This window comes from Lissotriton vulgaris, chromosome 2_1 (assembly GCF_964263255.1).
Source record: "Lissotriton vulgaris chromosome 2_1, aLisVul1.2, whole genome shotgun sequence".
Taxonomy (NCBI): domain Eukaryota; kingdom Metazoa; phylum Chordata; class Amphibia; order Caudata; family Salamandridae; genus Lissotriton; species Lissotriton vulgaris.
Window position 1 is genome coordinate 150,938,460 of NC_141687.1, and position 26,390 is coordinate 150,964,849.

The 26,390-nt window shown below is 47.2% G+C and overlaps 1 protein-coding gene across 5 annotated transcripts in view; it reads right to left on the minus strand.

The window, feature by feature from the left end:
- CLIP2 (CAP-Gly domain containing linker protein 2) overlaps positions 1 to 26,390 on the minus strand; it is a 385,636-nt gene that overhangs the window by 171,793 nt on the left and 187,453 nt on the right. For 2 of the 5 annotated variants that reach the window (XM_086954599.1, XM_086954600.1), the window contains exon 8: positions 2,196 to 2,300. The exons of the other annotated variants lie outside the window; for them this stretch is intronic. In XM_086954599.1, coding sequence (XP_086810725.1) covers positions 2,196 to 2,300 — 105 coding nt within the window. The remainder of the gene's footprint in view (positions 1 to 2,195; positions 2,301 to 26,390) is intronic. 5 annotated transcript variants of the gene reach the window in all.

Sequence of the window (26,390 nt, forward strand, 5' to 3'; positions counted from 1 at the left end):
CGTAAACCACACTTTAGTTTTTCACTTCTCTCACATCAGAGCAGTGAATAACTAAAGTAAAAATATTCTGTTGATAATGACTTTGTGAGGCAGTCATACATTACCAATTCTTTCTGGGTATCAATGAACTTTTTAATAATGGTTCGACCAGAAAACTCTAAATATGGGCACATATTTCTGACTTCTAAGATGCTGCATGATATCTAGACTAGAGGATGGGGTACTTTGAAAAGGCGGGTACTCTTTTCGGCACAAGTAGTTGGAAACTAATAAAAGTATCTCTTTGGGCCCCTCTCCAGAAGAAAATATGTCCAGCTATACTTCACAATACCTTGGAAATGTTATATGATGGTGGATCACGCTCAATGAATATGACTCTAAAATCAATGAACTAATGATGTCCAGTAACATGCACAGAGGAAATGTTAAATTCATTAGCACAGTTTCACCCCCTAGAATGATATAAATGGAAATGTCAAGGTGTCGAAGCTGCAGAGATGCTGCTCCCAGTAACAAGTCAAATATAGGCTCTGTGACTCGTAAAGGTCAAATTCAGAAAGATCAACACAATCTACACAGGTAAATATGGAGTGAATGTTGCATTAAACGTACGTTGTGCACATGTCTCCCTCGCCTTAGGTGAGAAGGAAACTTACTTGGGGATAGTTACTAGAAATGTTCTGCTCTAGAATTATATTTTGTCCCTAAAACAATAGCCACATTTAGTCAGACAGGAGCAAAGGAAGGTAAGTGTGTGTGTGTATGACGATTGAAATGAAAAGTGTGTGCAAGTCTATGTTAGAGAATATGTCAGTTATTTGTGGTGTGCATACATGCATGTGCATGTGTCTGCTTGCATATCTGATATGTGTGTGTATATACTAGCATATGAATGCTTGATATCTAAGGCGTCTTTGCATGTGCGCATATGCATCAATTTAGGTCTGGTGTGTTTGTGCATGGTGTCTGTCTGTCTGCTGATGGCCTGTGCATCTGTGTGTGTGAGTGTATGCATGTGCTTGTGTTTGTTAGACATTGAATGCATGGTATGTATGTACGTCTGTATATTTGTGTGTGCATGTTTGTTTCTTATCTTCGTGAGTGAGGCTGTGTGTTTGGCATGTGTGCATATGTGTGTATTCACACGCACGCATATCTAGTGTGTGGTTATGTGTGTTTATTTGGAATCTCTGCTTGCAGTGCATATCTGAACTTGTGAGTAATTGCTTGCTTACTGTATGTGAGTAAATGAGGAGGCGTGCATGCATGTCTGCCTGTCTGTGTGCGCTCGCACACTGGCACTTATCTTGAGCATGCATGCGCATGAACTTGAGCAAGGATGTTTTGTGTATGTCTTGAAATTTGTGAGAGTACCTGCACATCTGGTGTGTTTTATCTGCATGAATATTGCAAATGTAATAGATATATGCTGCATTTCGGATATGTTTATGCCTGATTAAACATTTGGCAGGCAGGCTATTCCATCAAAAACGTGATGGATATCCCGTGCGCCTTATTACAACTGTATTACATCCCATGACACATGTTATAACGCAGACAGGATATCTGTCAACTTTGTGACGTGGTGACTCATCTGGAAAACTCTACATCAGGATGTTAGTGTCTGCATACGAGCATCTGTACGTTGTGTGTGTGTGTATGTATTCTTGTATTTCTGGTGTGTGCCTACATGTGTGTGTTAATCGGTCGGGTGTACATATGTGAGTTGGTGGTCTAAAGTTATCAATACCATAGATAGAACTTCTTGGTGCTACCTGGTTCAGAATACCTTCTCACCTAAGTGCTTTGATGTAGAAGTGTGGTCTGTAGATAGCAATTTGTATCTCAATTCACAGCTGTACACCAACTGAATTGAGAAAACCTCGGGTTGTTGCGCACTTGTTTGACAATACACATTTCTGCAGATTCATGCCATGAAGAGTGGAAATGGATAATGTCACGACCCGTGAGCGAAATGCAAGATTAATAAATAAAAGCCACCACAGGAAGCAGGGTAAAGTATAAGGTGCTCCTCTTTTAAGGAGTGAATGCAAAGTAAAAATCATAGCAGCCAAAAAGTGCTAAAAAATGAGCAACAAAAATGGCAACTCAAAACCTAAAAAGACAAGGCTCGGGCATGAAAGCAGTAGGCAGGCAACCGGTTCCGGAGGCTGAGGGCACGACTCGCCATTTACCATGTTGTCCTCTAGTTCTTTTAGAAGCTTTGTGGCATTTGCCTTTTCAAACAGCAGGTTTTGCTCGAGCTCCCGAATGCGGGCATGCTCCAACTGCGTCTGAGTCTGTGCACATAGGGGAAAAGAGATCAGAAAACAGAGAAGAGACTGCAACATCATCTCAGGTCTACACACAAAACAGGCAGTTCAAATGAAAGGAGACAAAAGGAGAGAGGGTTACTAAACGCTGTTTCTGGGATCGTTCGTAAAACACAGACGTAAATTCGAACTACAAAAACAATGGTCAGCCAAGTTTTACTTCTCAATACCAGGAATCCAGTTCAAACCATCATGAATGACAAAGTCCACAAAGAAAGGTGCTGCGCACCCCAAAGGCTCAGCAATAAGATGGAACATGATTTTCTTTTTTGTAGTTGATGCCTCAATTTGCGCAAACCTTTGAACACCCCTCCCTACCATTTGAAATGTGCCACCTCCCCATGACAGTCCCTATAAATCACCTGTCCTACTGAAAATCAGTCTTCGTCCAACATTATTTATATAACTAGAAATAAGTGCAATCCTACAAAAGAGTAGGCCTTAGCGTTGAACGTACTAAGAATCAAGTTTGAACAATGAATAACACAGGTCCTCTTCTTAATCAACTGTTGACTTCAATAAGAGGAAATTTGATTCTCTTTAATGATTGCTAATGCATGCATGTATTTGGTGCTTATTAAGGGGATCCTACCTGTTAAGCATCTTAGCATTGTGCAGAGACTGGTGGAAAATGAAAGGGCCATAATAAAAGAAAAGCAAGAGAAGGTTGTAAGAAAGGTATGGGGACAACGAGAAAAATTGAGAGAAAGCGACAGTTCTCTTCAAAGATATCTGATAACTGCTGGGTATTATTTGAAGAGATAGGTCTGTAGCTACTTTCAGAGATGGGGGAGGGAGTGTGCCTGCTGAATCTGTATGGGGTTAGAATGACATGTGTGTAGTAGGAAAATAATCCTTATCTCTTTGACTCCTTCCTACATTTTTATATCTCAGGTCTAGCCTGATGCTGCTGTAGATGTTGAGAGACCCACTGTAAATATTGATCTTACTTGCCTGGAAGCCTGAGATGCTGAGTCATCCATCTTGTAGATGTTGCAGTAGATGTGTAAGGTGATGTGAGTGGACTGAGGGTTTGGATGAGCTCGGTGATTATAGGGGTGGTGCTATTGTACCTTTCAGAGACCTGTGAGCAGTCGAATTGCAGTCACATCATGAAGGAAGCTCTTCAGTGGTGCATGGTGTGCCTCTGGCATATCAGCTTTAATGGAACTGCCTCCAGTGAGACGGGACAGGACCAGAATGTGGAAGAAAGTTCTGAAGTGCCAGTCCTCAACAAAGAATAGAAGGAGTTTGTTGTAAGTGATTCTAATCTTGCATTCAGTGAACCTGAATTTGGGTCCATATGTAGAGGTTGTGGGATTTGGCTAGCATGATGAATTACAAATCTATCAACGTTCATCTCTGTTGACCAACTCTGCACGTGTAGTTTGCCATAACTGGTGATGAACACAAGTTATATCTTCATAGGACTGCGTATGAGGGAAGTCTTCTATACCTTGGTTTAAATATCTAGGTTTAACTTATGGCATGGCAATCCTTCAAGAATCCAATATAATGCATAGAGGAGGACTACAGGTAGAACTAAGTATTGTCAACATTCTCCTGGATCTTAAAATTCTTGTCCACCGAGAGGCTCCATATTGACGTTCAAGAGCATGTAGATAGAGCGTTGGAGAATGCCAAAGGCTTAGGAGACAAGCTTGTACCTGGAGAAACTCTTCTGGATTCATTGGATATATTCTTGAGTTCAAAAATGTTTAAGACAAGGATGTTGAGTTGGGCTTAGTGACTGACAGTATAAGGTTGCAGACAGGATTTGCAGGATGAGGAGACCACGGTCAGGTGCCGAGACGGGTCCCTTTCGGGCTCCCCATTTTTACCCTCAGGGTGAAGAAAAAGAAAAAAGTAACTGTAATAGAAAAACAAGTCACTGCTTTTGACGTAACTTCGAAGAGTCTCGTTTGTCAGTTTTATGTTGTGCAAACTTGGAGGTTTTACACGAGCAGTAGTTATCTTACAGAAGGACATATTCATTTTTCGAATCACAAAATGTTGAGTGGACGTTAGGCTTGAACCTGCTTTCTCAGTTCAAAAGTCGGCAGCTCTAGCCTTACGCCACAACCTCGGCCACAAGAGCTGAATCATTTTCAATAATATGTACAACAAAGTCATAGTTGTAGCTTATGTATCTTGTGCAGTTTACAACCTTTAACAAAGCCAATAGTCCTGGCTTGTTGTAGGTGTAATATTACTTGTTGTGTTATATATCTGGATGAATAGGCAGACGCACCAAAATACCAGTGGGGCAGCACACTATGCTAAGTACAGATTTTTAACTTAAGTGTTTTTAGCCACGCCCTTAATTACATCGGCCACGCCTCTATGAGAGACCCCCCGGTTTTTTCATCCCACTTAAAACCCTGAATTTACCATTAGTTACTTGAATATTTACCATCTCTTTGATAAATCGTAGCCTGAATCCAGATGACCAGTCTTGAAGTACTGTGTTGTAATTGATCATGTTTGGCAGCTGGATGGACCCGCCTTCTCACTGATCATTTACAAGAATGGTATGTGGAAAATTCCTTGGGTATGGCACATTTTCATGATCTTCTAAAGTGGTGTAATAGATTCACCACTGATTAAAGTCATTATGAACGAGGGGATTAGACTGAAGGGATAAGATCTGGCTGGTAGTCAGCAGGAAGGGTGTTAAAGACCGTCCAATTTGAGTGCGTTACTGAGCAGCGCTGTGATCATGATGTTAGGATGGCTAGCAGAGACAGTCTATGAAAGACCTAAGATGCTCACATTCAGTTAGTACAGTCAACAACTATTTATTGTCAGCACACAGACGAGTTTGCTTTACAACAGAAATATCTAATCACAAAAATTAAGCAATTGATTTATAGCTCACTCAAAAAAGCTACAATACAGAATAGCTGCTTGTTCGAATATTTAGTGCTTAAAATCGGTTACTCCTAAGTTGTTAATTTCTTATTACTGGATGAGAAGGCTGTAACTTCGATTTTCCTATCCACACATTCACCATGCGCCTCATTTACTGCGGTAGCAATATTACGACAAATACAGATGACCACAAGTTAATGTCTGCCACCGCAACAGTGGCATACACCCGTTGTTCTTTCATTGATGTCAATACTCATTATTATGAGTAAATAAAATACTCTGTTAATCTTGCCAATGAACATACAGTAGTCACAAATGTAGTCTTTTACCGTATTGACATCAATGAAAGAACAAAGGAGCCATCCACCGTAGAGACAAAAACAGTTCTCTTTACCTAGTCCTTCTAGAAAGTTGTTTTGTTTGATGATGCCTGCTTGGGCTTTGACATATATTGCAACACCATTCAGTAGCTGCCTTCTTAAAGGAGGTACTCTTTTTTGTTGCATCCTTGAAGACTACAGGCTTGAAAGAACACCAGAGAGAATCTCTCCTTGGACCTTCTTATTTAAGGCCTTTCTTTTTAGCTTAGAGATGCTGAATTAAGATTTGGTTTCTCTTCCTTTACCCACTCTAGGGCTAAAGGTCGACTGTCCACACTGATGAGACAGAACTACTTCACATATTTTGTTGCCAGTACATTTTCATCTCCTGCAGTGCACATGTCCAGTTATCAATGTATGATTGTACGTGGCAGAATTTAGAATATAACAGAGAATAAATAAGCATTTCATAATAAAATGACCTGACTCTAAATGCACAACTATGCCTTAGTGCCTACAGTCTTTCCACAGCAGCCACAAGCCACTGATTTGCAGTCATCAGACACAAATATTCCAGGGGTGTCTTAGAAGCCACAATCTCTGTCCTGCCGGATTCTGAACCAAATGTGTATACAGACATAAACATGTAAGATGGTATCAAATAGGAGGAGCTTCAGAGGTCACGATCACCATCAAAGGAAGTCTGATTATAGACAATCCTGTTGTAAGTACTATAACATCTTTCTTCAAAACCTTTAAATCTACTCCTGATTCATCCAATAGCTGTCAGGAGTATGCACAGCATGTCAGTCTATAATAGATTCATGATGGAAAATCTGCTCATCATGATAACGCCTGCAGATATTCTTCTATATAATTTACCATCTAACACTAAAGTAAAAAGCTAAAAAGACCAGATTTGTGCAAGTTCCTAGCTTTTAAACAGGCTGAATGGGTAAAAATCCACACGCAGCATTTTACTGGTCCATGGTATTTGAATGTGTTATGAACTTTGTGAAACTACGACAGGTACATTTACTCGCTACTGTCAAATCACCTGTCGGCAAGCCCCTTAAGCCAACATGTAGGTATACGAGTTCAGTTATATAATCTGCAGTGCGCGGTGTGATCCTAGGCATCTCCAAGCTTGACATCCAGGAAGTATGCAATTCCGGGTCTGGCTCAGAGTCCTGGTGGAGCAACTCTTGTTCTGATGTATCCTGTTCTATCTGGCCCCCGCTTATTTGTGCCACTACTGTCATCGCTCTTTGCCATTCTAATCTAGGCTCAGCCCGAGATGTTACTGTTACTTCGTGTAGGTGACGTACATGTCTGGAAGTTCTGCGCAGGCACTCTCGCTCACGATCCTTCGTGCTGGGCCTTGGTTCACCCAGTCCTACGTTTCTTGCGGTGTCTGAAAGAATCGCACACCGTCCGAGGACACCACTCTCAGCCTCGCCGGGAAGACCATGGAGTACTAAAGATCCAGCTGCTGCAATTTCTTTTCAACCTCTTGGTAGGATGCCCTCTGTTGTTGGACCTCTTTTGAGAAGTCCGGGAAGATCTGCACCGTTACATTAGCTACCTTCAGGTCCCTTTCTTGAGGGCCATTGCTAGGATTGAGTCCCAATCCCTATCGTGCAGGAGCCGCACAATCATGGGTCGCGGAAGAGCCCCTGGAGGTGGAAGTCTGGCTGGATCTCTGTGAGCTCTCCCAAGGGCTTAGAAAACCGTGAAACCCTCAGGGTCCAACTTGTGCATAACCACTCCTCCAGGTATTGCGCTGCGTTTGCTCCTTTAATTTTCTCGGGAAGGCTTATGATCAGAATGTTATTGTGGCGGGAGTGTTTTTCAGCGCCTCCACCCTCGTTTCAAGTGTCCACACCTTAACCTCTACAATCTCCAGCTGCTTCTTCATTGCAGCTATAGCCAGAGAAATATCTGCTAATGTGCGTTCATTGCCGGACACCTTTGCCGCTAGCTTCCTGTGGTCATCCATCAACAGGTTGAGATCTGTGCTGATTGTATCAATTTTGTGTTCCAGGGCCTCTCTAGAGGCCATAATAGTGTGGAGTATATCCTGGAGCGCCCGTGCGGCGCCAGCCTCCGAGGTTGTTGGCGCAGCTGCTCCAGATGTTGCCGGTGTCGATTTCTTGGGCTGGTCTAAGTCTTCGTTTAGCGGGCTTGCCCAGTGTTTCTGAGGGTTCAGCGTCAAGTACGTGCTCTGATGGGGTCAATGAAGCGGAGTTCCAAGTCCCCAGTCAATAAGTACGTCATGGAGGCTACTTCCGCTCTGGGCGTCCCGATGCAGGGCCTGCGCAGCTTTAAACAGGCAAAGCTCTCCGCCGTCACTGTCCGTGCTGCACACAGGATCTTTCTCAGGTTCGCTCTGGGACCTGCTAGCCTGTTGTGGGGTCCGATAGCTGGCCACTGCACTGATCGTGCGAGGGCACCCCGCAGCCCTGCACCTGACGAGGACGCCGTCGTCCTGCCTTGTTCACTTTGCTCTCCTATTTTCTGGCCCCCACAGGCTAGAGATGGCCCAGCTCTCCAAGCCCTAGCTCCCTCAGGGTGGCAGTCTGAAAAGGTCCGCACTACCTAGTCAGGAAGCGCTGTCTAGCCGCACAGGCCCCCTCCTGGTCAGAAACTCATTCTGGTCCCCCTCAGAAAGGTGAATTCCCGTTTTTCCAGTCAGCATTGCGCCCAGTAGCCACTCCCCCAGGGCAATGTGAGAGTCTCACCTCAAGTTTTCCTCTCAAGTTTCGAGTCAGGCCTCTATCCGTAGGTGTGCTAGGTGGGCCGATACTGCAGGGAGTCCACGGCCCAGGACCTCTCCCCCAGATCACATCAAGCAGGGGCCTCAGTCGCCTGCACGAGACTGGAAGGCCCAGTCTTCCTCCTCGCACAGGCAGGGGCCCCTACTCATCACCCCATGGCAACCCGCCTTCGTCTCTGATCAGGGGCTGTACAAGAGTGGCGTAGGTGCATGCAGTGCAGTCCTCCCCCGCCACCAAGCCTTCTCTGCGTGTAATAGGGGCCTCTCCTCCTTGCGCTAACAACAACCGCCGCTCAGCAAGCGGTTCCTCGCGGCCGGCTTCTCGCGCTTCCACCTGCCCGGGGGTCGGTCCCGTCTCAGCTCGATTTCAGGTGCCGGGCCAGCGCTGGCTGCCAATCCCTGTCTCTGTATAGGTCTGTGCACCAATGGTCGTACGGCATTAGCGGTGAGTCCACAACAGTCAGTTATTGGCTGCTCACCACCCTCCAGGTCCCTGCAGGCTCACTGGTGCCTCAGCGCTGTCCGCAGCAGTTCAGGGCCGCCCCTCATTATTTTTCCCCTGCGCCCGATTTCCAGGAGGCCCAGGCCGGCTCAGTTGCCCCCACCCAGCGGCTCGCTCCAGCAGCAGCGTCTCGCCGCGCGGTCGGTCGCTTCAAGTCCACGGCTCACCTCCTCGTCTGCGTTTGGGTGAAGGTCAGGCCAGGCAACCTATCTGTACTGCCGTCACTGCTTCAGCATTTCTCTGCGCCGTCCGGATTCACCAGTTCCTAGTCTTGAGGTAGCCCAGCTTTCGGTTCTCAGAGTGTGCTGGCTTCCTACGCCACGCTCTTTCGGATCTCCTGGGCTCCACCATCTTGGGGCTCGGGAACACAAGCTGGTCATAATGGATTCCAGGCAGCAGAGCTGGCAAGCACCCACTGATCGCTCGAGCCCCCCTTCAACACAGTTCAGCCCCCAATTGGAGCCCCCACAGTTCTGTGGGGGGTCGGGATGTCGCTGGATCATGCTCGCCGCGAGGAGCTCTGTTTTGAGCTACTCAGTCCATCGACGTTAGGCCACGCCCTGTGTAAACAATGGCTCTTTGATACTACCCTGTTACCAGTGTGATTTATTTTACAGTTTAATCATTGTGCTCTTGTACTTTCCCAGGAGCTTTCATATTTTACCTATAATGATATATGTTCACCTAAGTACATCCTCTGTTGTTCCGGTGGAACACAGTCCAGCCTAAATAAGTCCCAGAGTTATTATTATAAATAAGGTGGTCCTGTCAGACAATATTTTATCTTGATGAGTATTAACAGTAGCAGCCCATAGAAACATGTTTTATGTCAATGTTCGGTTTGGCCCAACAAAAGCTTTCCTGTTGATAAATATAATTTTTATACTAACCTGCTTTTATATTCATGATTAATAAATGAGACTTATGTGGAATATCCACCAATGAGGTGAAATTTCCGTGAGAGCAAATGTGGTGTTAGGGGCAAGTCTGTGAGCATTTCAAAGTGGATCTACATTTAAAGACTGCTGAACATCCTCAATACATCAAGTTAGTGGGTATTTACAAAGTGCTTGCAGGTAGTATCCCACTTTAAAACTCACATAGATTTGTATCAAGGATAAGACATTCATTTTCAGGGTTAAAAGGAACAAGCATGCGCATAGCCAATAGGTCTCGCCTTTGGGACCTTATAAGTATTTAGCTATGCAGCACAATATCCTTGGTGCAACAACATCAACTTCTGCATGGCTAAACACTTTAAGGTCCCAAAGGCGAGACCTATTGGCTATGCCAATGCTTGTCTCTTTCACACAGGTATGCCCTGAGGCAACAGAAAGATTTAACAACTGTGTTAAATATAGATTCAGGCCGTGCACAATCCACCTCAAGACTTGTCCTAGATCAAGCCTAAAACAAAAGTAGGAGGCATTAGAGTTGGTCCACGAGATGAAACAAAACCTCTGCATTAAGTGTTCTCCAATGTGACTCTTACTTCACTTTATAAGTGTGTGTGTGTGTGAGAGAAATTGTGTGTGTGTGTGAGAAAGTGTGTGTGTGAGAGAAAGTGTGTGAGAGAATGTGAAAAAGTGCGTGTGTGCGAGTCTGAGAAAGTGTGAGTGTGAGAAAGAGTGTGTGCGAGAGCGTGAAAAAGTGTGTGTGTATGTGTGGAAGTGTGAAAAAGTGTGTGTGTGTGAGTGTGAAAAAGTGTGTGTGTGTGTGTAAGAGTGTGAAAAAGTGTGTGTTAGAGAGTGTAAAAAAGTTTGCGTGCGAGAGAGTGTGTTAGAGAGAGTGTGACAATACGTCCCTATAATACTTCTAAACTGCCGTTCCTGAAAGGTTGCTTTTAACCGGCCCATCGCTGTGGTGTCTTCTAGCAATCTAGCTCAAGCGTGAGAGGAGCGAACTAAAAGAAGAAACGAAGAAATGCTTTTATACTCTCCTTGTCAGGCCGTAGGCCTCGGATAGAAATGCAAATGTGTTAAACATAATGATTTGCAGTTTCTTCTGGAAAATATGTCTGGAAAGCGATGTGACTTTTTGATTAACACGAGGCCGTACACAAAAATGCGAGGAACATTTTTATTGTTGTAAAATTAAACCAGTATCTTAATTCAATGTTGGGTATGTGAGACAATGGAAACAAATTCTGCTGGCACACCGAGTGGTAAATAGATTTTTTTTTAAATGTGGAAAATGCACAAGATAATTTAGGCAGTAGTTTGGGACAGAAAGATTTACGAGGCATGGAACACAACTCGTCAGGTAACAAACCCGTAGTGAGGTGAATATTACAGTCCGTTTGCTTGTGGTTCAATTGCAAGAATAAAGAGGGAGGGAGGGAGGGGGAGAAGGTAGGCAAGCGGCAAAAGTGAAAGTGATCGCCGTGAAAGTGATCGGACAGAGGGAGAGGGGAAAGCACAGGAAATAAAAACAAGCAACTTAATGACCCGTGACGGTGGAGACAGATGGAGGCTGCGTGCGTGAACGCCAGCGCTAGGCCAGCCAGTAGCACTTTGAAAACTCACCTACTAAATGTCTCTCTGAGCAGCGCATGCACGCTGGCTCAGCGAGACCTAAAAAGCACTGCTCTAGAAAATGGATGTGGGTGTAAACATGGCACTTCGCACATGAAAATTTACTACCCAGGTGGAGAAACAAAAAAAGTTAAAAAGTGCAAATGCAATGTCATATTTTTGCATGTGGAAATGTACAGAAGTACAATTCTGTTTATGCAAATTCATACAAATGTACTCCTGGTAATTTGCAACAGTCTCAGCTTGCCAGGAATGCCACTGAAACCCTTTTTGAATACCTGTAAAGTAGAAAATGTACCTACTATGCGAGTACATTTCGACTTTTCAAAAGGCACTGTTCTGAATTGGACCTCCACACGTTTGTTTAAAATCTTAATTGCTCGTTGACAATTAATAGCCCCACCATGACCAAAGGAGACACAATAATTTATATCTTTTTCTTACACCCCTAAATTACTCCTGAATTATGAGACTTAAGTGTTCTTTCTAAAAAGGAGGGATAAATCATATATCTCCTCCCAATCATAGATTTGAGCAGATCAGACACAGATTTTGGTTTAGGCTGTGTAACTACCAAGAGGAGCCTCTCTCGCGTCCTTCAGTGAGAAGGAAGTGGCCATAAGTGGAACTCCAGTTCAAAATGAACACTGTGGGAGTGGAAATTTCACTTAAACTGTTAGAATTGACCGAAAGCACAAGATCTTTGCCAGCCTAAAAGCTTACACAGGCAAAGAAATGACTTCTTACAGCATAGATTCTTTAATAAACTCACAGGCATGAAGGTGACTTTCAGCATGGGATCTGTGATAAACCACACAGGCACTGAAGTGACTTACAGTATGAGAACTTTCATAAACTACACAGGCACTGAGGTGATTTACAGTATGATATCTGAGATAAAATACACAGACACTAAGGTGATTTACAGCATGAGATCTGTGATAAACTACACAGGCACTGAGGTGATTTACAATATGATATCTGTGATAAACTACATAGACAATGAGGTGATTTACAATATGATATCTGTGATAAACTACACAGACACTGAGGCGATTTATTTACAGCATGAGATCTGTGATAAACTACACAGGCACTGAGGTGGTTACAACATGAGATCTGTGATAAACTACACAGACACTGAGGTGACTTACAGCATGAGATCTGTGATAAAGTACACGGCACTGAGGTGGTTTACAGCATGAGATATGTGATAAACTACACAGACAATGAGGTAAGTTATAGCATGAGATCTGTGATAAAGTACACGGCACTGAGGTGACTTGCAGCATGAGATCTGTGATAAACTACACAGACAATGAGGTGATTTACAGCATGAGATCTGTGATAAACAAAAGACTTAAAGCACAAGATGGATAGCAACTTATGTATGATATTGTACTGAGGAAATGGGATCCACAGCTGTATAAATAGGTACTGAAGTGCTTAAAGCACGGGATCTGTGGCAGCTTATACAGGCAACAAAGTGACTAGAAGCATGGGATTTATCATATTGTACAGAGGCAACAAAGTAACTTAAATCATAGGGCCCAGAGGGGCATACACAGGCACTTAAGTGACTTAAAGCACTAGATCTATTATATGTAGAGAGACACTAAAGTCACTTACTGCATGGGATTCAGAATGTCATATACAGGCACATAAGTGGCTTAATTTAAGGCAGTATACAAATCTACTGAAGTAAAAGCACAGCATGTATGGCAGCAATAGGAGGCATTAAAGTGACAAAGCATGAGTAGTATTGTATTGTATTGTAATTGCATTTATATATCTCTTACTACCCCATACAAGGCGTCACAGTGCTTTTTCGGCTAGTAGCACGCTATTCTAGAACCCATTAAGGATAAGTGTTGAATTAGTATACTGAAATATGAAAGTAATTTGAGTGGTGGATATGTTAGTCAGTTATTTGGATTCAGAAGGATAGCGGAGGGATAGAAAGCGATTTAGGACACTGGAGTGAACTAAAGAACGGGATCAATGATGTCATACAGAGGCACTGAAGTGACTTAAAACATGAGATCCATAGTTGCATTTAAAAGCAGTGAAGTGACTTAAAGCATGCCCGGGATTTGTGGCAACCTACACTGGTAGTTAAGTCAAGGTACAACATCCACAGCAGCAATCACAGGGGCACCAAAGTGCTCAACTGACTTAAGGCCCAATTTATATGTTGATTGTAAGCATACTCTGTTGCAATGGCGACGGAGTATGCTGAATGCCAACTTAATGGTATGCCCACTGAATTCAGAAACAGGCTGGCCATTGATTAGCCACAGTGGAGACTACTTCGTCCCTACCGTGGCCGAACAACCCAGACGGCCTGATGTAATAAGGGCCATCAGAGATTTGGCTATATGTCCGCCTACCGAATTTGCATGGGTGGACATATAACTATATTTTTACTGCCCATCAACACCAGAAAAACCCTAATGGTATGGGGCAGTAAAAGACCAAAAATGCTCCCCTCGCCATGTAAGTTGTCTCCCATGGAGAGGGAGGGATTTTTTTTTATTTTTAGAAACAAAATGCTATTTTGGGGTTTTGTTTTTGAAAATAAATAAAACTGTGGAAACTTGGTCGTATAGCTCAGTCAGATTTGACCAAGCCATATGACAAAATGTTAATGCATTCACATGAGCAGCCTTAACGGACATTTCTTAATTTGGCAGTCGAGACCTCTAGCAGGGTGACGGAGTCAATTAGTCCGTCGCCCTGGGCAAGGACGGCCGACTGCTTAATTATAAATTGGGCCCTTAAAGCATGGGATATCAAGCATGGGGTATATACTCATATATCAACAAGTAAGTGACTTGGCAGCACTAAGCCAACAACTAAGAGCCGCAGCAGCATGGGCTCTATGGCAGAGTATGCCAGCAATGAATGGGATCGATGATAGACTAAACCAACAATGAAGAGCCGCAGCAGCATGGGATCTATAGCAGAGTATGCAAGCGAGGATTGGGATCAATGACAGATTATACAAGCAGTGAAGAGCCATGGCAGCATGGGATATATGGCTGAGTTTGCCAGCAATGAATGGAATCGATGATAGACTAAACCAACAACGAAGAGCCACAACAGCATGGGATCTATGTCAGAGTATGCCAGCAATGAATGGGATCGATGATAGACTAAACCAACAACGAAGAGCCGCAGCAGCATGGGATCTATGGCAGAGTATGCCAGCAATGAATGGGATCGATGATAGCCTAAACCAACAATGAAGAGCCGCAGCAGCATGGGATCTAAGGCAGAGTATGAGCAATGAATGGGATCGATGATAGACTAAACCAACAATGAAGAGCTGCAGCAGCATGGGATCTATGGCAGAGTATGAGCAATGAATGGGATCGATGACAGACTAAACCACAAATGAAGAGCTGCAGCAGCATGGGATCTATGGCAGAGTATGCCAGCAATGAATGGGATCGATGATAGACTACACCAACAATGAAGAGCTGCAGCAGCTTGGGATCTATGGCAGAGTATCCCAGCAATTAATGGTATCGATGATAGACTAAACCAACAATGGAAAGATGTTGCAGCATGAGATCTATGGCAGAGTATGCCAGCAATGAATGGTATCGATGATGGACTAAACCAACAAGGAAGAGCCGCAGCAGCATGGGATCTATGGCAGAGTATGCCAGCAATGAATGGGATCGATGATAGACTAAACCAACAATGAAGAGCCGCAGCAGCATGGGATCTATGGCAGAGTATGCCAGCAATGAATGGGATTGATGATAGACTAAACCAGCAATGAAGAGATGCTGCAGCATGAGATCTATGGCAGAGTATGCCAGCAATGAATGGGATCGATGTTAGACTAAACCAGAAATGAAGAGCCGCAGCAGCATGGGATCTATGGTAGAGTATGCCAGCAATGAATGGGATCGATTATAGACTAAACCAGAAATGAAGAGATGCTGCAGCATGAGATCTATGGCAGAGTATGCCAGCAATGAATGGGATCGATGATCAACTATACCAGCAGTGAAGAGCCATGGCAGCATGGGATCTATGGCAGAGTTTGCCAGCAATGAATGGGATTGAGGATGGACTATACTAGCAATTAAGAGCTGCGGCTGCATGGGATCTATGGCAGTTTATGCCAGAAATGAATGGGATCGTTGCACAAGCTACTTACCTTCGGTAACGATATATCTGTAAGAAACATTAGTTAGTTAGATTCCTTACCTTAGAATATCCCTAGGCGTCAGACTGGATCTGGAAAGTTTTTCGTCAGCAGTACCCCTGCTCGTCAGTAGGCGTCGTCTGCGGCTCCGCGTCCGTCGTCGGTGTCCTGATCGCCGGGATGACGTCGTCAGAGTACTTAGACGCCGCCCTCGCGCGCTGACGTCAGTTCTATACATAGCTTTCCGCGCCAGGAACGCAGAGCCACGCAGAAACCGACACTGGGGCCATGAAACTAGGGCCCTCAAAGGGAGATACCTTAACCCTAGATATCGGTTCACAGAACAGGGAGGATGGGTGGGGTGGTAAGGAATCTAACTAACTAATGTTTATTACAGATATATCGTTACCGAAGGTAAGTAACTTGGGCATCTGAAAGAAACACGTTAGTTAGATTCCTTACCTTAGAATAGATACCCCAGCAATACCAACCCCGGTGGTGGCCCTGCGAACCAAGATCACACCAGGAAGTCCTGGAGAACCGAACGGCCAAAGAAGCCGTCTCTCCGGACTTGGCTGTCCAGACAGTAGTGCTTGGCAAACGTGTGCAGCGAAGCCCACGTAGCTGCCTGACAAATGTCCTGCAAAGGGACTCCCCGATCCAGGGCAGTAGTAGTCGCTATGGCCCGAGTAGAATGAGCATGCAGCCCCACAGGAGGCTCCTTTTTAGCCAAGGAATAACAGACCTTGATGCACAAAACGACCCACCGAGAGATGGTCCGCTTGTGCACCGCCCGTCCCTTCTTAGCGCCCACGTAGCCAACAAAGAGTTGGTCGTCCACCCGGAACTGTTGTGTGCGGTTGAGGTAAAAGAAGAGGCATGTTTTGGGTCCAGACTATGGAGCCTCTCTTCCTCTTTTAAGGGATGCGGAGGCGGAAATAAGGTGGGCAAGGTAATGGACTGGCCGATGTGAAAGGCAGTAACAACCTTGGGCAGAAAAGAAGGACGAGTCCTCAGAACAACCTTGTAGGGATGGACTGCAAGGAAAGGAGGTTTAGAGGAAAGAGCCTGGAGCTCACTCACTCTTCTGGCAGGGTGATAGCAACCAGGAAAGCAGTTTTGAGCATCAGAAGACGAAGAGGACAATTATGAAGTGGCTCAAAGGGAGCACACATCAGATAAGTGAGAGCAAGGTTCAAGTCCAACTGAGGCATCACGAAAGGAACAGGAGGGAACATATGTGTGATGCCTTTCAAGAATCTATTCACAATAGGGGACTTGAAAAGAGAAGGCTGATCAGGAAGCAGTGGCGGCTGGTGACATTTAAACATGGTGCGGCGCAAAAGCTGTGGCTGAGTTCAATGTGGCAAACAACCGAGAAAACTTCGAAAAAAGAGCGGGCAAATGTTTCATTTTCAAGCAAATGTGAGAAAGCAAGAAGGTTACCAATGCAGCTGTGAGTGTAGCCATGACATCAACAAGGAGATTTCACATGACAACAATGTGGGTAATTGCGCATTTAGTATAACCACCGTACATCATAAAAAGCTTCGAACTTGCATTGCACACATTATAAAATAGGCCGCTACAGAACACACAAAAAGTTTCAAGATAAAAAGTGTCTCCAAAATATAGATTCTCTGCAGACTGCACTCAGTAAGTGCAGTTCCGTTTATAATGCCACGGTCCTTCAAAAGCACACACTTCACACACCTTAACTGGCAGCTCCCTTACAATACCCCTCAAAAAGAACAAATATGTGTCTTAAGGAAACCCCGTTTTTAGGTAACCATCTTCAAAAGCTCACACTTTACATCATAGCTGGTAGGTCCCTTACAATGCATCTGAAAAAGAACAAATGTGTACCTTCAAGTGGTTCCATCAATCAGCCAGAAAAACGCTTCCAGCCCAGCCACAGTTCGAAGACGGGCGCCCATCCACCCGTCCCACCTCACCCGTGACCCCCACCACAAATAGAGCACCTGTCAGCACCCCACCCTCCAAAGGGAAGAAGGAATGTGACATCCAAGAGGGAGAAGGCAGAGAGAGAGCTCACACGTGCTCCGACCACCGCCAACATGATGCCCCTGCCACCTCTCCCCACTGGAGTCTGCCTCTCTGTGTTTGCTTGTCCATCCACCACATGGTTTGGTAAGAGCAAGGAAAAGTTCTTCAATTGTCACTCAACTCCCCGCATCTGGCGGTCCAGGAGCAAGCCACCCTAGGCAAAGTGCACCCCAAAACTGTCCGCCTCGACTGAACACCCCACAAATCTCGGTCCAGCCCCATTGCCCATCACACAATAAACGCCAGGCATATTCTCCATCTCTTTGTGCTGAAAAACACAGAATACACCTGCGCACCGCATGCACCTCCAATCCCACAGTTGTTGAACTTCCCATACGGGAGACAGCTCACAGACCTCTACACAACACTGCAGAAAGACAGAAGGCTCCAAACTGCTCCGTTTTCATTTCTGTACCCAAATATACACATGCCCGGTTTGTGCCAAACTCCACGGACGAAAACAAGGACCCACAAAACGAAACCACACACAAACAGGCACCCATGAACAGAGGCACAGAAGAATGCAGACTGGTGCAACAAACAAAAACCAAAGATAACACACATCCGAACTTGGCACCCTTTACACTTGCAGATCGAGGAGTTGACGCGCACATCTACATCCCCCACTGGGAAGCAGGCACACTGACAACAAGGCCCATGTTCAGTCACGGCCGGCAATCAAGGTGGAAGGTTGGGGGTGTGGGGGACAGCAACAAAAAAAAAGAAAAAAGTACCTTCCTCGAATTACTACCTCCATGACTCGGGACAAGCAAGAGAGTGGACAGTGACAAAAGAAGACATTCACTTCTAAAGCAAGGACCGGCCAATATTCGCACCTTCTAAAGTGGCACCACACAATTCACCTCACGATACACACGAGCCAACCACCACAAGCAGCAGTGAAGACACCGGCCCGAGGTCGACTCTGTCCGTCGTCTGTGTGGTGTCGTGTGGTGGCGCGGCGATGTGACTGCTGCGCTGCAAAGTACCAGGAACGAAATGGGCAATCACTACAGCAAGGCATCTCAAATAGCCACAGTGATTGGCCATACCAGTGCGGCAGTGCACCACCCACGTGTGGAACCCAATCTGTGGCAAGCCTGCCCAAAGGCTCAGTCAGCGCGGTGTCTTAGCCAAACCTGACGCTGCTTGCAGTGCCAGGATTGGCTAAGAGCAGGGTTAATTACTGCCCCGTCCAAAGCAAAGCACCCTGTCCCTCTCTCTCACCAGTCGCTCTGTGGGAAGGCAGTAGTGTGCGCATGTCCAGGCTGGCCATTAAAATGACCAGCCCAAAAATGGACATGCGCACCACTGCTGCAGCCGCGCTGAGTCTGTCACTCAAGCAGAGCTGCCACAGCCCCGCCCCCCTCATCGCTGTCCGCGTCCGCCTGCAGTCAGGCGTGTCCCGGCAGCGGCCTGCAGGGAACGCATCCGAAATCAAATAAAAAAACACTGTTGTGGTGATAGAATCATCACAACAAGACTTTGTTTCTCAGTTCCATGGAAGCTGGTGGCAACTTCGTGATGGTCATCGGGGGGGCAACGCCCCAACGACCCCAATGGACACACCGCCACTCTCAGGAAGCCTCAAGAAGGCGGAAACAGCTGAAAGATATTCCTTGATGGTGCCCAGAGCAGAGTTCTGCTGGGCCAGAGAAAGAAGAAAGAGAAGAACCTCAGAAAGAGGGGCGGAAAGGGGATCCACAGCCTTTGCTGTGCACCATGCCACATTTTTGTTCCACCTGCAGGCGTATACTGTTTTTGTGGAGGGATACTTGGCTGCCAGAATTACATCACAGACTTCAGGACATCAAGTCAAATGGCCTCAACTGTCGCCGCTCAATCCCCATGCATGTAGGTGGAGACTGGACAGGTTCAGGTGGAGGACTGTCCCCTGTTGCTGCGACACAAGGTCCTCCTGATGAGGCAGACGAATCGCGGGATCGACTGACATACTGAGTATCTCGGGATACCAGTATCTTCGTGCCCAGTCCTGAGCCACAAGGATGACTTGGGCCCGATCGCGCCTGATCTACTTCAGCACTCTGGGCAGAAGTGGTATAGGCGGAAAGGCGTACAACAGACCGCAACTCCACTTGTGACAAAAAGCATCGCAGAGCGAGTGCCGTCTTGGAAATTCCAACGCACAGAACTGATGACATTGCGCGTTCTCTTCGGTGGCGAATAGACCTAACCAAGGCTCTTCCCACTGCTTAAAGAGACCTTGCGCCACGTCCAAGTTCAGACGCCACTCGTGATCCATCATGCACCGGCGGCTGAGTTCGTACGCCCTTGTGTTCGGGGAACCTGCCAGGTGTTGAACCACCAGATGAAGCCCTGGTGTTCCAGCCATGTCCAGAGGCGCAGAGCTTCCTGACAAAGGGTCCACGAACCCACCCTGCCTTGTTTGTTGCAGTACCACATGGCGGTGGTGTTGTCTGTGAACACCTGCACTACACTTCCCCGGACAGAGGGAAGGAATGCCTTCAGTGCAAGATTGATATGGGCCTCTGATCTCCACCCCTCTCATGTGGCCCCCCCATCTCAGGAGGGACGCATCCATCACCACTGTGTGCTCTGGTTGGGGAAGGGAGATGAATCTGCCACTGACCCAATCGCGGTCCGTGAGCCACCACTGCAGCTGATTCGTAGTGCCCTCTGAGATCAGGACGTGGTCGGACAGGTTGCCCTGATGCTGTGCCCACTGGAACTTTAGGTCCCACTTCAGAGCCTGCTGTTGCCACCTGGCGTGATGTACCAGCTGGATGCAGGAGGCCATCAGCCCCAGGAGCCACAGCGTCAGCCTGACTGTAACTCGGGATAAAGGCCGAAAGATCGGAATCAGAGCCTGAATATCCCGAATCCGAGTCCAGAACCGCTCCGATGAAGAGGAGCTTCTGAGAGGGGCCCAGGTGTGACTTTGGCATGTTGATGGAGAACCCCAGCGAGTGCAGGAGATCGGCTGTAGTCTGGAGGTGGGAGACAAATGTCTGGGGCGAGCCCGCCTTCAACAACCAGTCGTCGAGATAGGGGAAGACTGGAACGTCTAATCTGTGCAGATGAGCTGCGACCACCGCCATCACTTTTGTGAACACCCGAAGGGGGGTGGTGAGGTTGACGAGGAGCACGGTAAACTGAAAGTGCTCATGGCCTACTGTGAACCGCGGGTAGCGCCGGTGGGCTGGCAGGACAGGGATGTGGAAATATGCATCCTGTAAGTCCAACGCAACCATCCAGTCTCCAAGGTCCAGGGCAGCCAGGACTGAGCTAAAGTCAGTATCTTGAACTTCTCCTTCCGGAGGAAGCCACTCACGCTCCGGAAGTCCAAGATAGGGCGCAGGCCCCCTTTGCCCTTCTTGGGAACCAGAAAGTAGTGGGAGTAGCAACCACGTCCCACTTCTGGCCCAGGAACGCACTCGATGGCCCCCTTGGCCAAGAGGGCCGTAACTTCCTCCTGCAGAAGTCACATGTGATCCCCCGACATACAGTGGTACTGCGGTGGCATGGCTGGAGGGGTCGACTCGAAAGGGAGGGGGTAGCACCTTCAGACAATTTGCAGCACTCACCTGTCCGAAGTGATGAATGCCAGTGGAGGAGGTGATGGCAAACCCTGCCCCCCACTGGCGTTGAATGGGCCTGAAAGCACGGACTAGGTTGCCTGATGCTGTGCCCACTGGAACTTGAGGCGGATGCTGCGGTGGTGGATGTGGACTGACCGGGCCGCTGTCCCCCTGCACTGCCACGGCGGTTAGCACGTCCGCGACCGTGTTGAGGTTGGTTCTGCGGCCTGTGGCTGCACGAACGTGTGGGGATGCCCCTACCTTGGCCACGAAAGGGACGAAAAGCAGAAGTCTGCTGGCGCTGGCCCGACAGGCCCAAGGAATTGGCTGTAGCCCTGGAGTCCTTGAAACGCTCAAGCACACGGTCTGCCTTGTTGCCAAAAAGGCGACGGCCATCGAACGGCATGTCCATGAGCGTGTTCTGGACATCCCCCGAAAAATTTGGAGACCTCAGCCAGGCGTGGCGACAGCTCACCATCGTCGTGGAAATCGCTCTGCCCAGTGAGTCTGTGGTATCAAGTCCACATCTGATGGAATATTGTGCCGCATCTCGCCCCTCAGCAAGAGCCTGAGCGAGCCATGTCCGGGCCTCTTACAGACACTGAGGCAGCCCGTCCGCAACCGCATCCCACAGAGAGTGGGTGTAACGGCCCAAAAGGCATGCAGTGTTAATAGACCGCAACCCCAAGCTAACTGAGAACAGTTTCTTCCCAAACTGGTCAAGCCCTTTGGATTCCCGATCGGGGGAAGTGGACGGAAATGCGGTCTGGGACATAGAGGCTGGATCACTAGACTCTCGGTGGTGGGATGTACGGACAGAAAGCAGGGGTCGCCCGTAGCCGGGTGGTGGTGTCGGGCCACATTCAGATCCACAGGGGGCACTGTGGAGGGCCTGGACCAAGTGCCCTGGACCCATCAGAACGTCGGTGAGGGCCTCATTGAATGGCAGCTTAGGCTCTGAAGAGCTTACTGGCGGTTGAAGCACCTCGCTGAGGAGATTAGTCCTCACAGCCGCAGCAGGTAGCTCAAGAGCCAAGGCCTTGGCTGCCTTGCACAACACCACGCTATATGTAGCACCCTCCTCCGTAGCCATGGAGAGAGGAGAGATGAAACCAGTGTCCGGTGAGGTGTTAAGATCACTGGCCTTCCCCAGCTCATCTGCCCAGTCCTGACTTAACTGGCACTGCTGTTCCAGAGGGTCCTCAGACCCCTCCCAGTCCTCCCCTTCATCCGTGTCCTGATAGAAAGGCATAAAGGACGGAGCCGGGTGGCAGGTGAAGGCCTCACCCATCGATGTCGGAGACGGCGCCGAGCAGCGCCGCTCTGACGTCGGACCCGAACCGGGGCTGAAACCGGGGACGGCGTCGTCTGAGGACGGCGACGGGAATGGCACCGTAGGGGTCGGCGCCAGCAGAGGAGTCGTGAGTTTAACTGCTGTCGACCGAGACCCAGGCCTGGATCCCGGTGGGTCCTGCGGCGCTGGGACCGAAGTCACCAACGACGCCAGGGCCGAAGCCGCCGGCAGGCTAGGACCCCCAGTCGGATCCGCGGGGCCCAAAGGCGCACCGACAGGCCTCGACGGCGGAAAGAGAGTCCTCATGGCCACGAGGAAATCTCGAATCTTGCCCTAAGTCGCATTAAGCCCAGGGACCGGAGGGTGTGGGGCTGGACACGACTCCTGCGGCTCCGGAGGAGCCGCTTGGGTGTTGCCACCCGAACCCTTGGCCGAGTCGCGCGACTGGCGAGGGGAGTCACAAAAGCGGTGTTGCCTCTTCGACTTCTTCTTTCCATGCCTCGACTTACCGGAGGACTTAGAGCCCGACGAGTGGTGATGGCTCGACGAGCGGTGATGGCTGCGGCTCCGCGACCGGTCCCTCGACTTCCTCCTCGACCGGGACCTCGAGCGGCACGGAGCTGACTGCCGGAGCTCAAGAAGCTTACTGGACCGCTCCCGCCTAGCTTTCGAGGTCAAGGCCCGGCACTCGGGCACGACTTGTCTTCGTGGTGGCCCCGAGACAGTAGAGACACAGGCGGTGGGGGTCAGTCACCGACATCAGACAGTGACAGGCATCGCACGGTTTAAATTCAGACATCCCTACCGGCACCAGGAGTTAGTCAAAATAGACCAAAAAGTTAGTCAAAAAGTGACTAAGGGTACTAGCTCTTCCCGAATCTGCGATTGCTGGCACGGAAAAAAGAAGTACTCCGATGACGTCATCCCGGCGATCACGATGCCGACGACGGACGCAGAGCCACAGATGACGCCTACCGACGCGCAGGGGTACTGCTGACGAAAAACTTTCCGGATCCAGTCTGACCCCTGGGGATATTCTAAGGTAAGGAATCTAACTAATGTGTTTCTTTCAGATGTTAGAATATACCAGGAGCGAAGAGATGTGGCAGCATGAGGTCTATGGCCGAGTATGCCAGCAATCAATGGTATTGATGATAGACTATACTAGCAATGAAGAGCCATGACATCATGGGATCAGTATATACTGGAAATGAAGTGACTTTGCAGTATTGGATTAATGACAGAATATATTGGCAGCAAGATACCGGAAAATATGAGATCTCTAGCGTAATATATCAACATGGGATATCAAGCATGGGGTAAATACGCATATATCAACATTTAACTGACTTGGCAGCATAGCGCCTTGGACAGCACTATGCAATATGGCAACTTGACCTTTTGAGTCCATGCAGATTATATTATCAATGATGAGACTTGGAAGCAGGAGACCTAATCAAGAATACATAGCATCAGCACTAAAGATACTTAGCCTAGGACGTATGACAGCATCCACCAGCACTAATATGCTCATTGTCGCACCTATTGTAAATTTCATACAACATGAAACTGGATAGTCCTCTGCACCAGTAAACACAGCATAATACTTGCACGCATGCAATGTTCTTCACTGCGTTTTAGCTGTGAATGTGGTGTTTGTTTCCACAAGTACATAGTTCCATCTGCTAAGGGCCAGAGAGCTTGCATCATAGGATCATGGCCTCATAATAAGCTTAATGCTGCACGGCTGCTCCCAGGACAGGGCCAGAAGCAGCGCACAGGGCAGACTCCGCTATCTGCAGCCTCTCGTTTGATTCCAATGATCCAGCATTAATGCAGTAATGAATGCTCAATGAGCCGGAGACTCTTGCCTGCGGCCCCCCTCTTCCAGTAATGTACAGCCACGTTGGAGTACGAAATGAAAAATTCCTGCGTCAGCGTAAAATAGATCTGCTTCATTTACAAGCATAAACATATTCGCTCTTCTCCCGGGTTGCATATCCCATGATAAGGGGTGAATTTATACTGGAAGCCGAGAGGAAGCAATTTCATACAGCTTACAGCCAGGATTTAACAGTGATTGAATATTTTCAGTACTGCACTAGCTTCCTAAAGCGAGCTTTGCCAATATTATATTAAGGATATTAGATTCTCAGTAAGAGTTGTCCCAGAATCTAACATGGACCTGTGGTAAGAGATAATCAACCTTTTGTACCTGTCAATGTCTTCTACTTCATGGACAGGTGAATCTCACACTGACTTTTCCTGCCAGAAGATGGATGATTCAAGGATACAAACTTGGGTTCTCTGATTCCAGAACGATGTTCCTAATATCTGCTCTGGTGGAAACAGTTTTTTCTCTCTTAGAAAGTACCAGGCTTCAGAAGGCCGAGAGTCGCTGAGCCCAGATAGTAGGAGACCTGACCGGGCAATTCAGAAGATTTGCTGCATGAGAGCTTTTCACTGAGGCGCAGTTGCATCTGCGCTGCAAAGGAAGAAAGGAGAATAAATTGGAACAAGCATTGGCAAAGCCAATAGGGATCGCCTTTGAGAGCCAATGGTTTGCCAATGGTTTAAGCCATGCAGCACAGGTTCCCCGATCGTCGATGCTCTGATGCATGGCTAAGGAATGTTAAAAGAAAAACCTTTGCAGAGACAGGCCGCAACAATTTGTAGGCACGTGCAAAACACTTGTATGCACCTACAAAATTGCATGGATGCTTTGTTTTCTTTTTTAGTTACCGATCCTAGTTGGATCTAAAATTAAAAGGAAAAAAAACATGCAAAAGCGTTCTTTTTTTCAAAGTGGGTGAGGGAAGCAAACCTGGGGGAAGCGCAAAAGAGCAGAAGCAACGTGGGCTACGAGGGATGAAAGCAAGACGGGGCGTCAGTGGAGAGTAGTATTTTAAAGGGGTCAGGGGAAGCAACGCGGTCAGAAGAAACATGGGCTGCACTGGTGGGGGCAGGAGCAACACGTGGGAAGAGGAGCAGTAGCCACATGGGGGAGCAGGTGGGGAAACAACATGAGGGCGTAGGTGGGGGGATCTAACGTGCAAAAGACAGCAACGTGGAGCTGGCAAGGAGTGAGCACATAGTCAGGAAGGTAACGTGGTGGGAGAAAAGCACACAGGGGCTACTGAGAAACACAGAGCACGGCAGGAGGAGAAGCACACGAGGAAGACAGCATAAAAAAACATGATTCTCATAGAGTGCTTCAATAAAAAGACAAAAGTAGCGCCTAAAAAAGTGAGCGGTGGTAGGACATACAAATGCGTCCATGCTCCAGGGGTGGAACAAACACAAGAAGAGGAATGAAAGTACATACTGCTATTGAATAAGAATCCAGCAAATGAGAGTAACAATGAGGCCAACCAATGGTAAACAATGGGTGGGCTCTAAACCCACTGTAAGATACAAATATGTCATGCAACAAATAGTGCATGCGCTGTCTTGGGTGAGACCTAATAAAAAATGCAAAATATCGACCTGCACTATGATAGAAGAAGATTTTCTGTGAATGTTGCCGTGCTCTGGAATTCACTCCCCTTAAGTTTGCGTGCTGAAACTGGCCTCCTTCGTTTTCGCAAGCAGTTGAAAACTTATCTTTTTGCCAACTGCTGTCCTTGAGTGTCCACGACCATTACCTTCTGTTCTAAAAAGCGCTGGGATGCCCCAAGGTAACTACGCGCTACATAAAACTGCAATAATAATAATAATAATAATAATAATATTTAAATAGATGACTTGTGTCCATCATATTCAATATGTGGGATTTATAGATCTGACTTGACAGCACAGCTGTCAACCAACATATTGGTATTAACTTTTTAAAACATATATAAAGTGGGCTTTCGCTCCGTCCAGGGGAGTACTTCTCCCTCACCCCATGCTACTCTGCTATGTGAGGGACTATTTTACATCTCAAAAATGTACTTAGTCATCACACTATACATTTTAGCTCATGGGTGCCC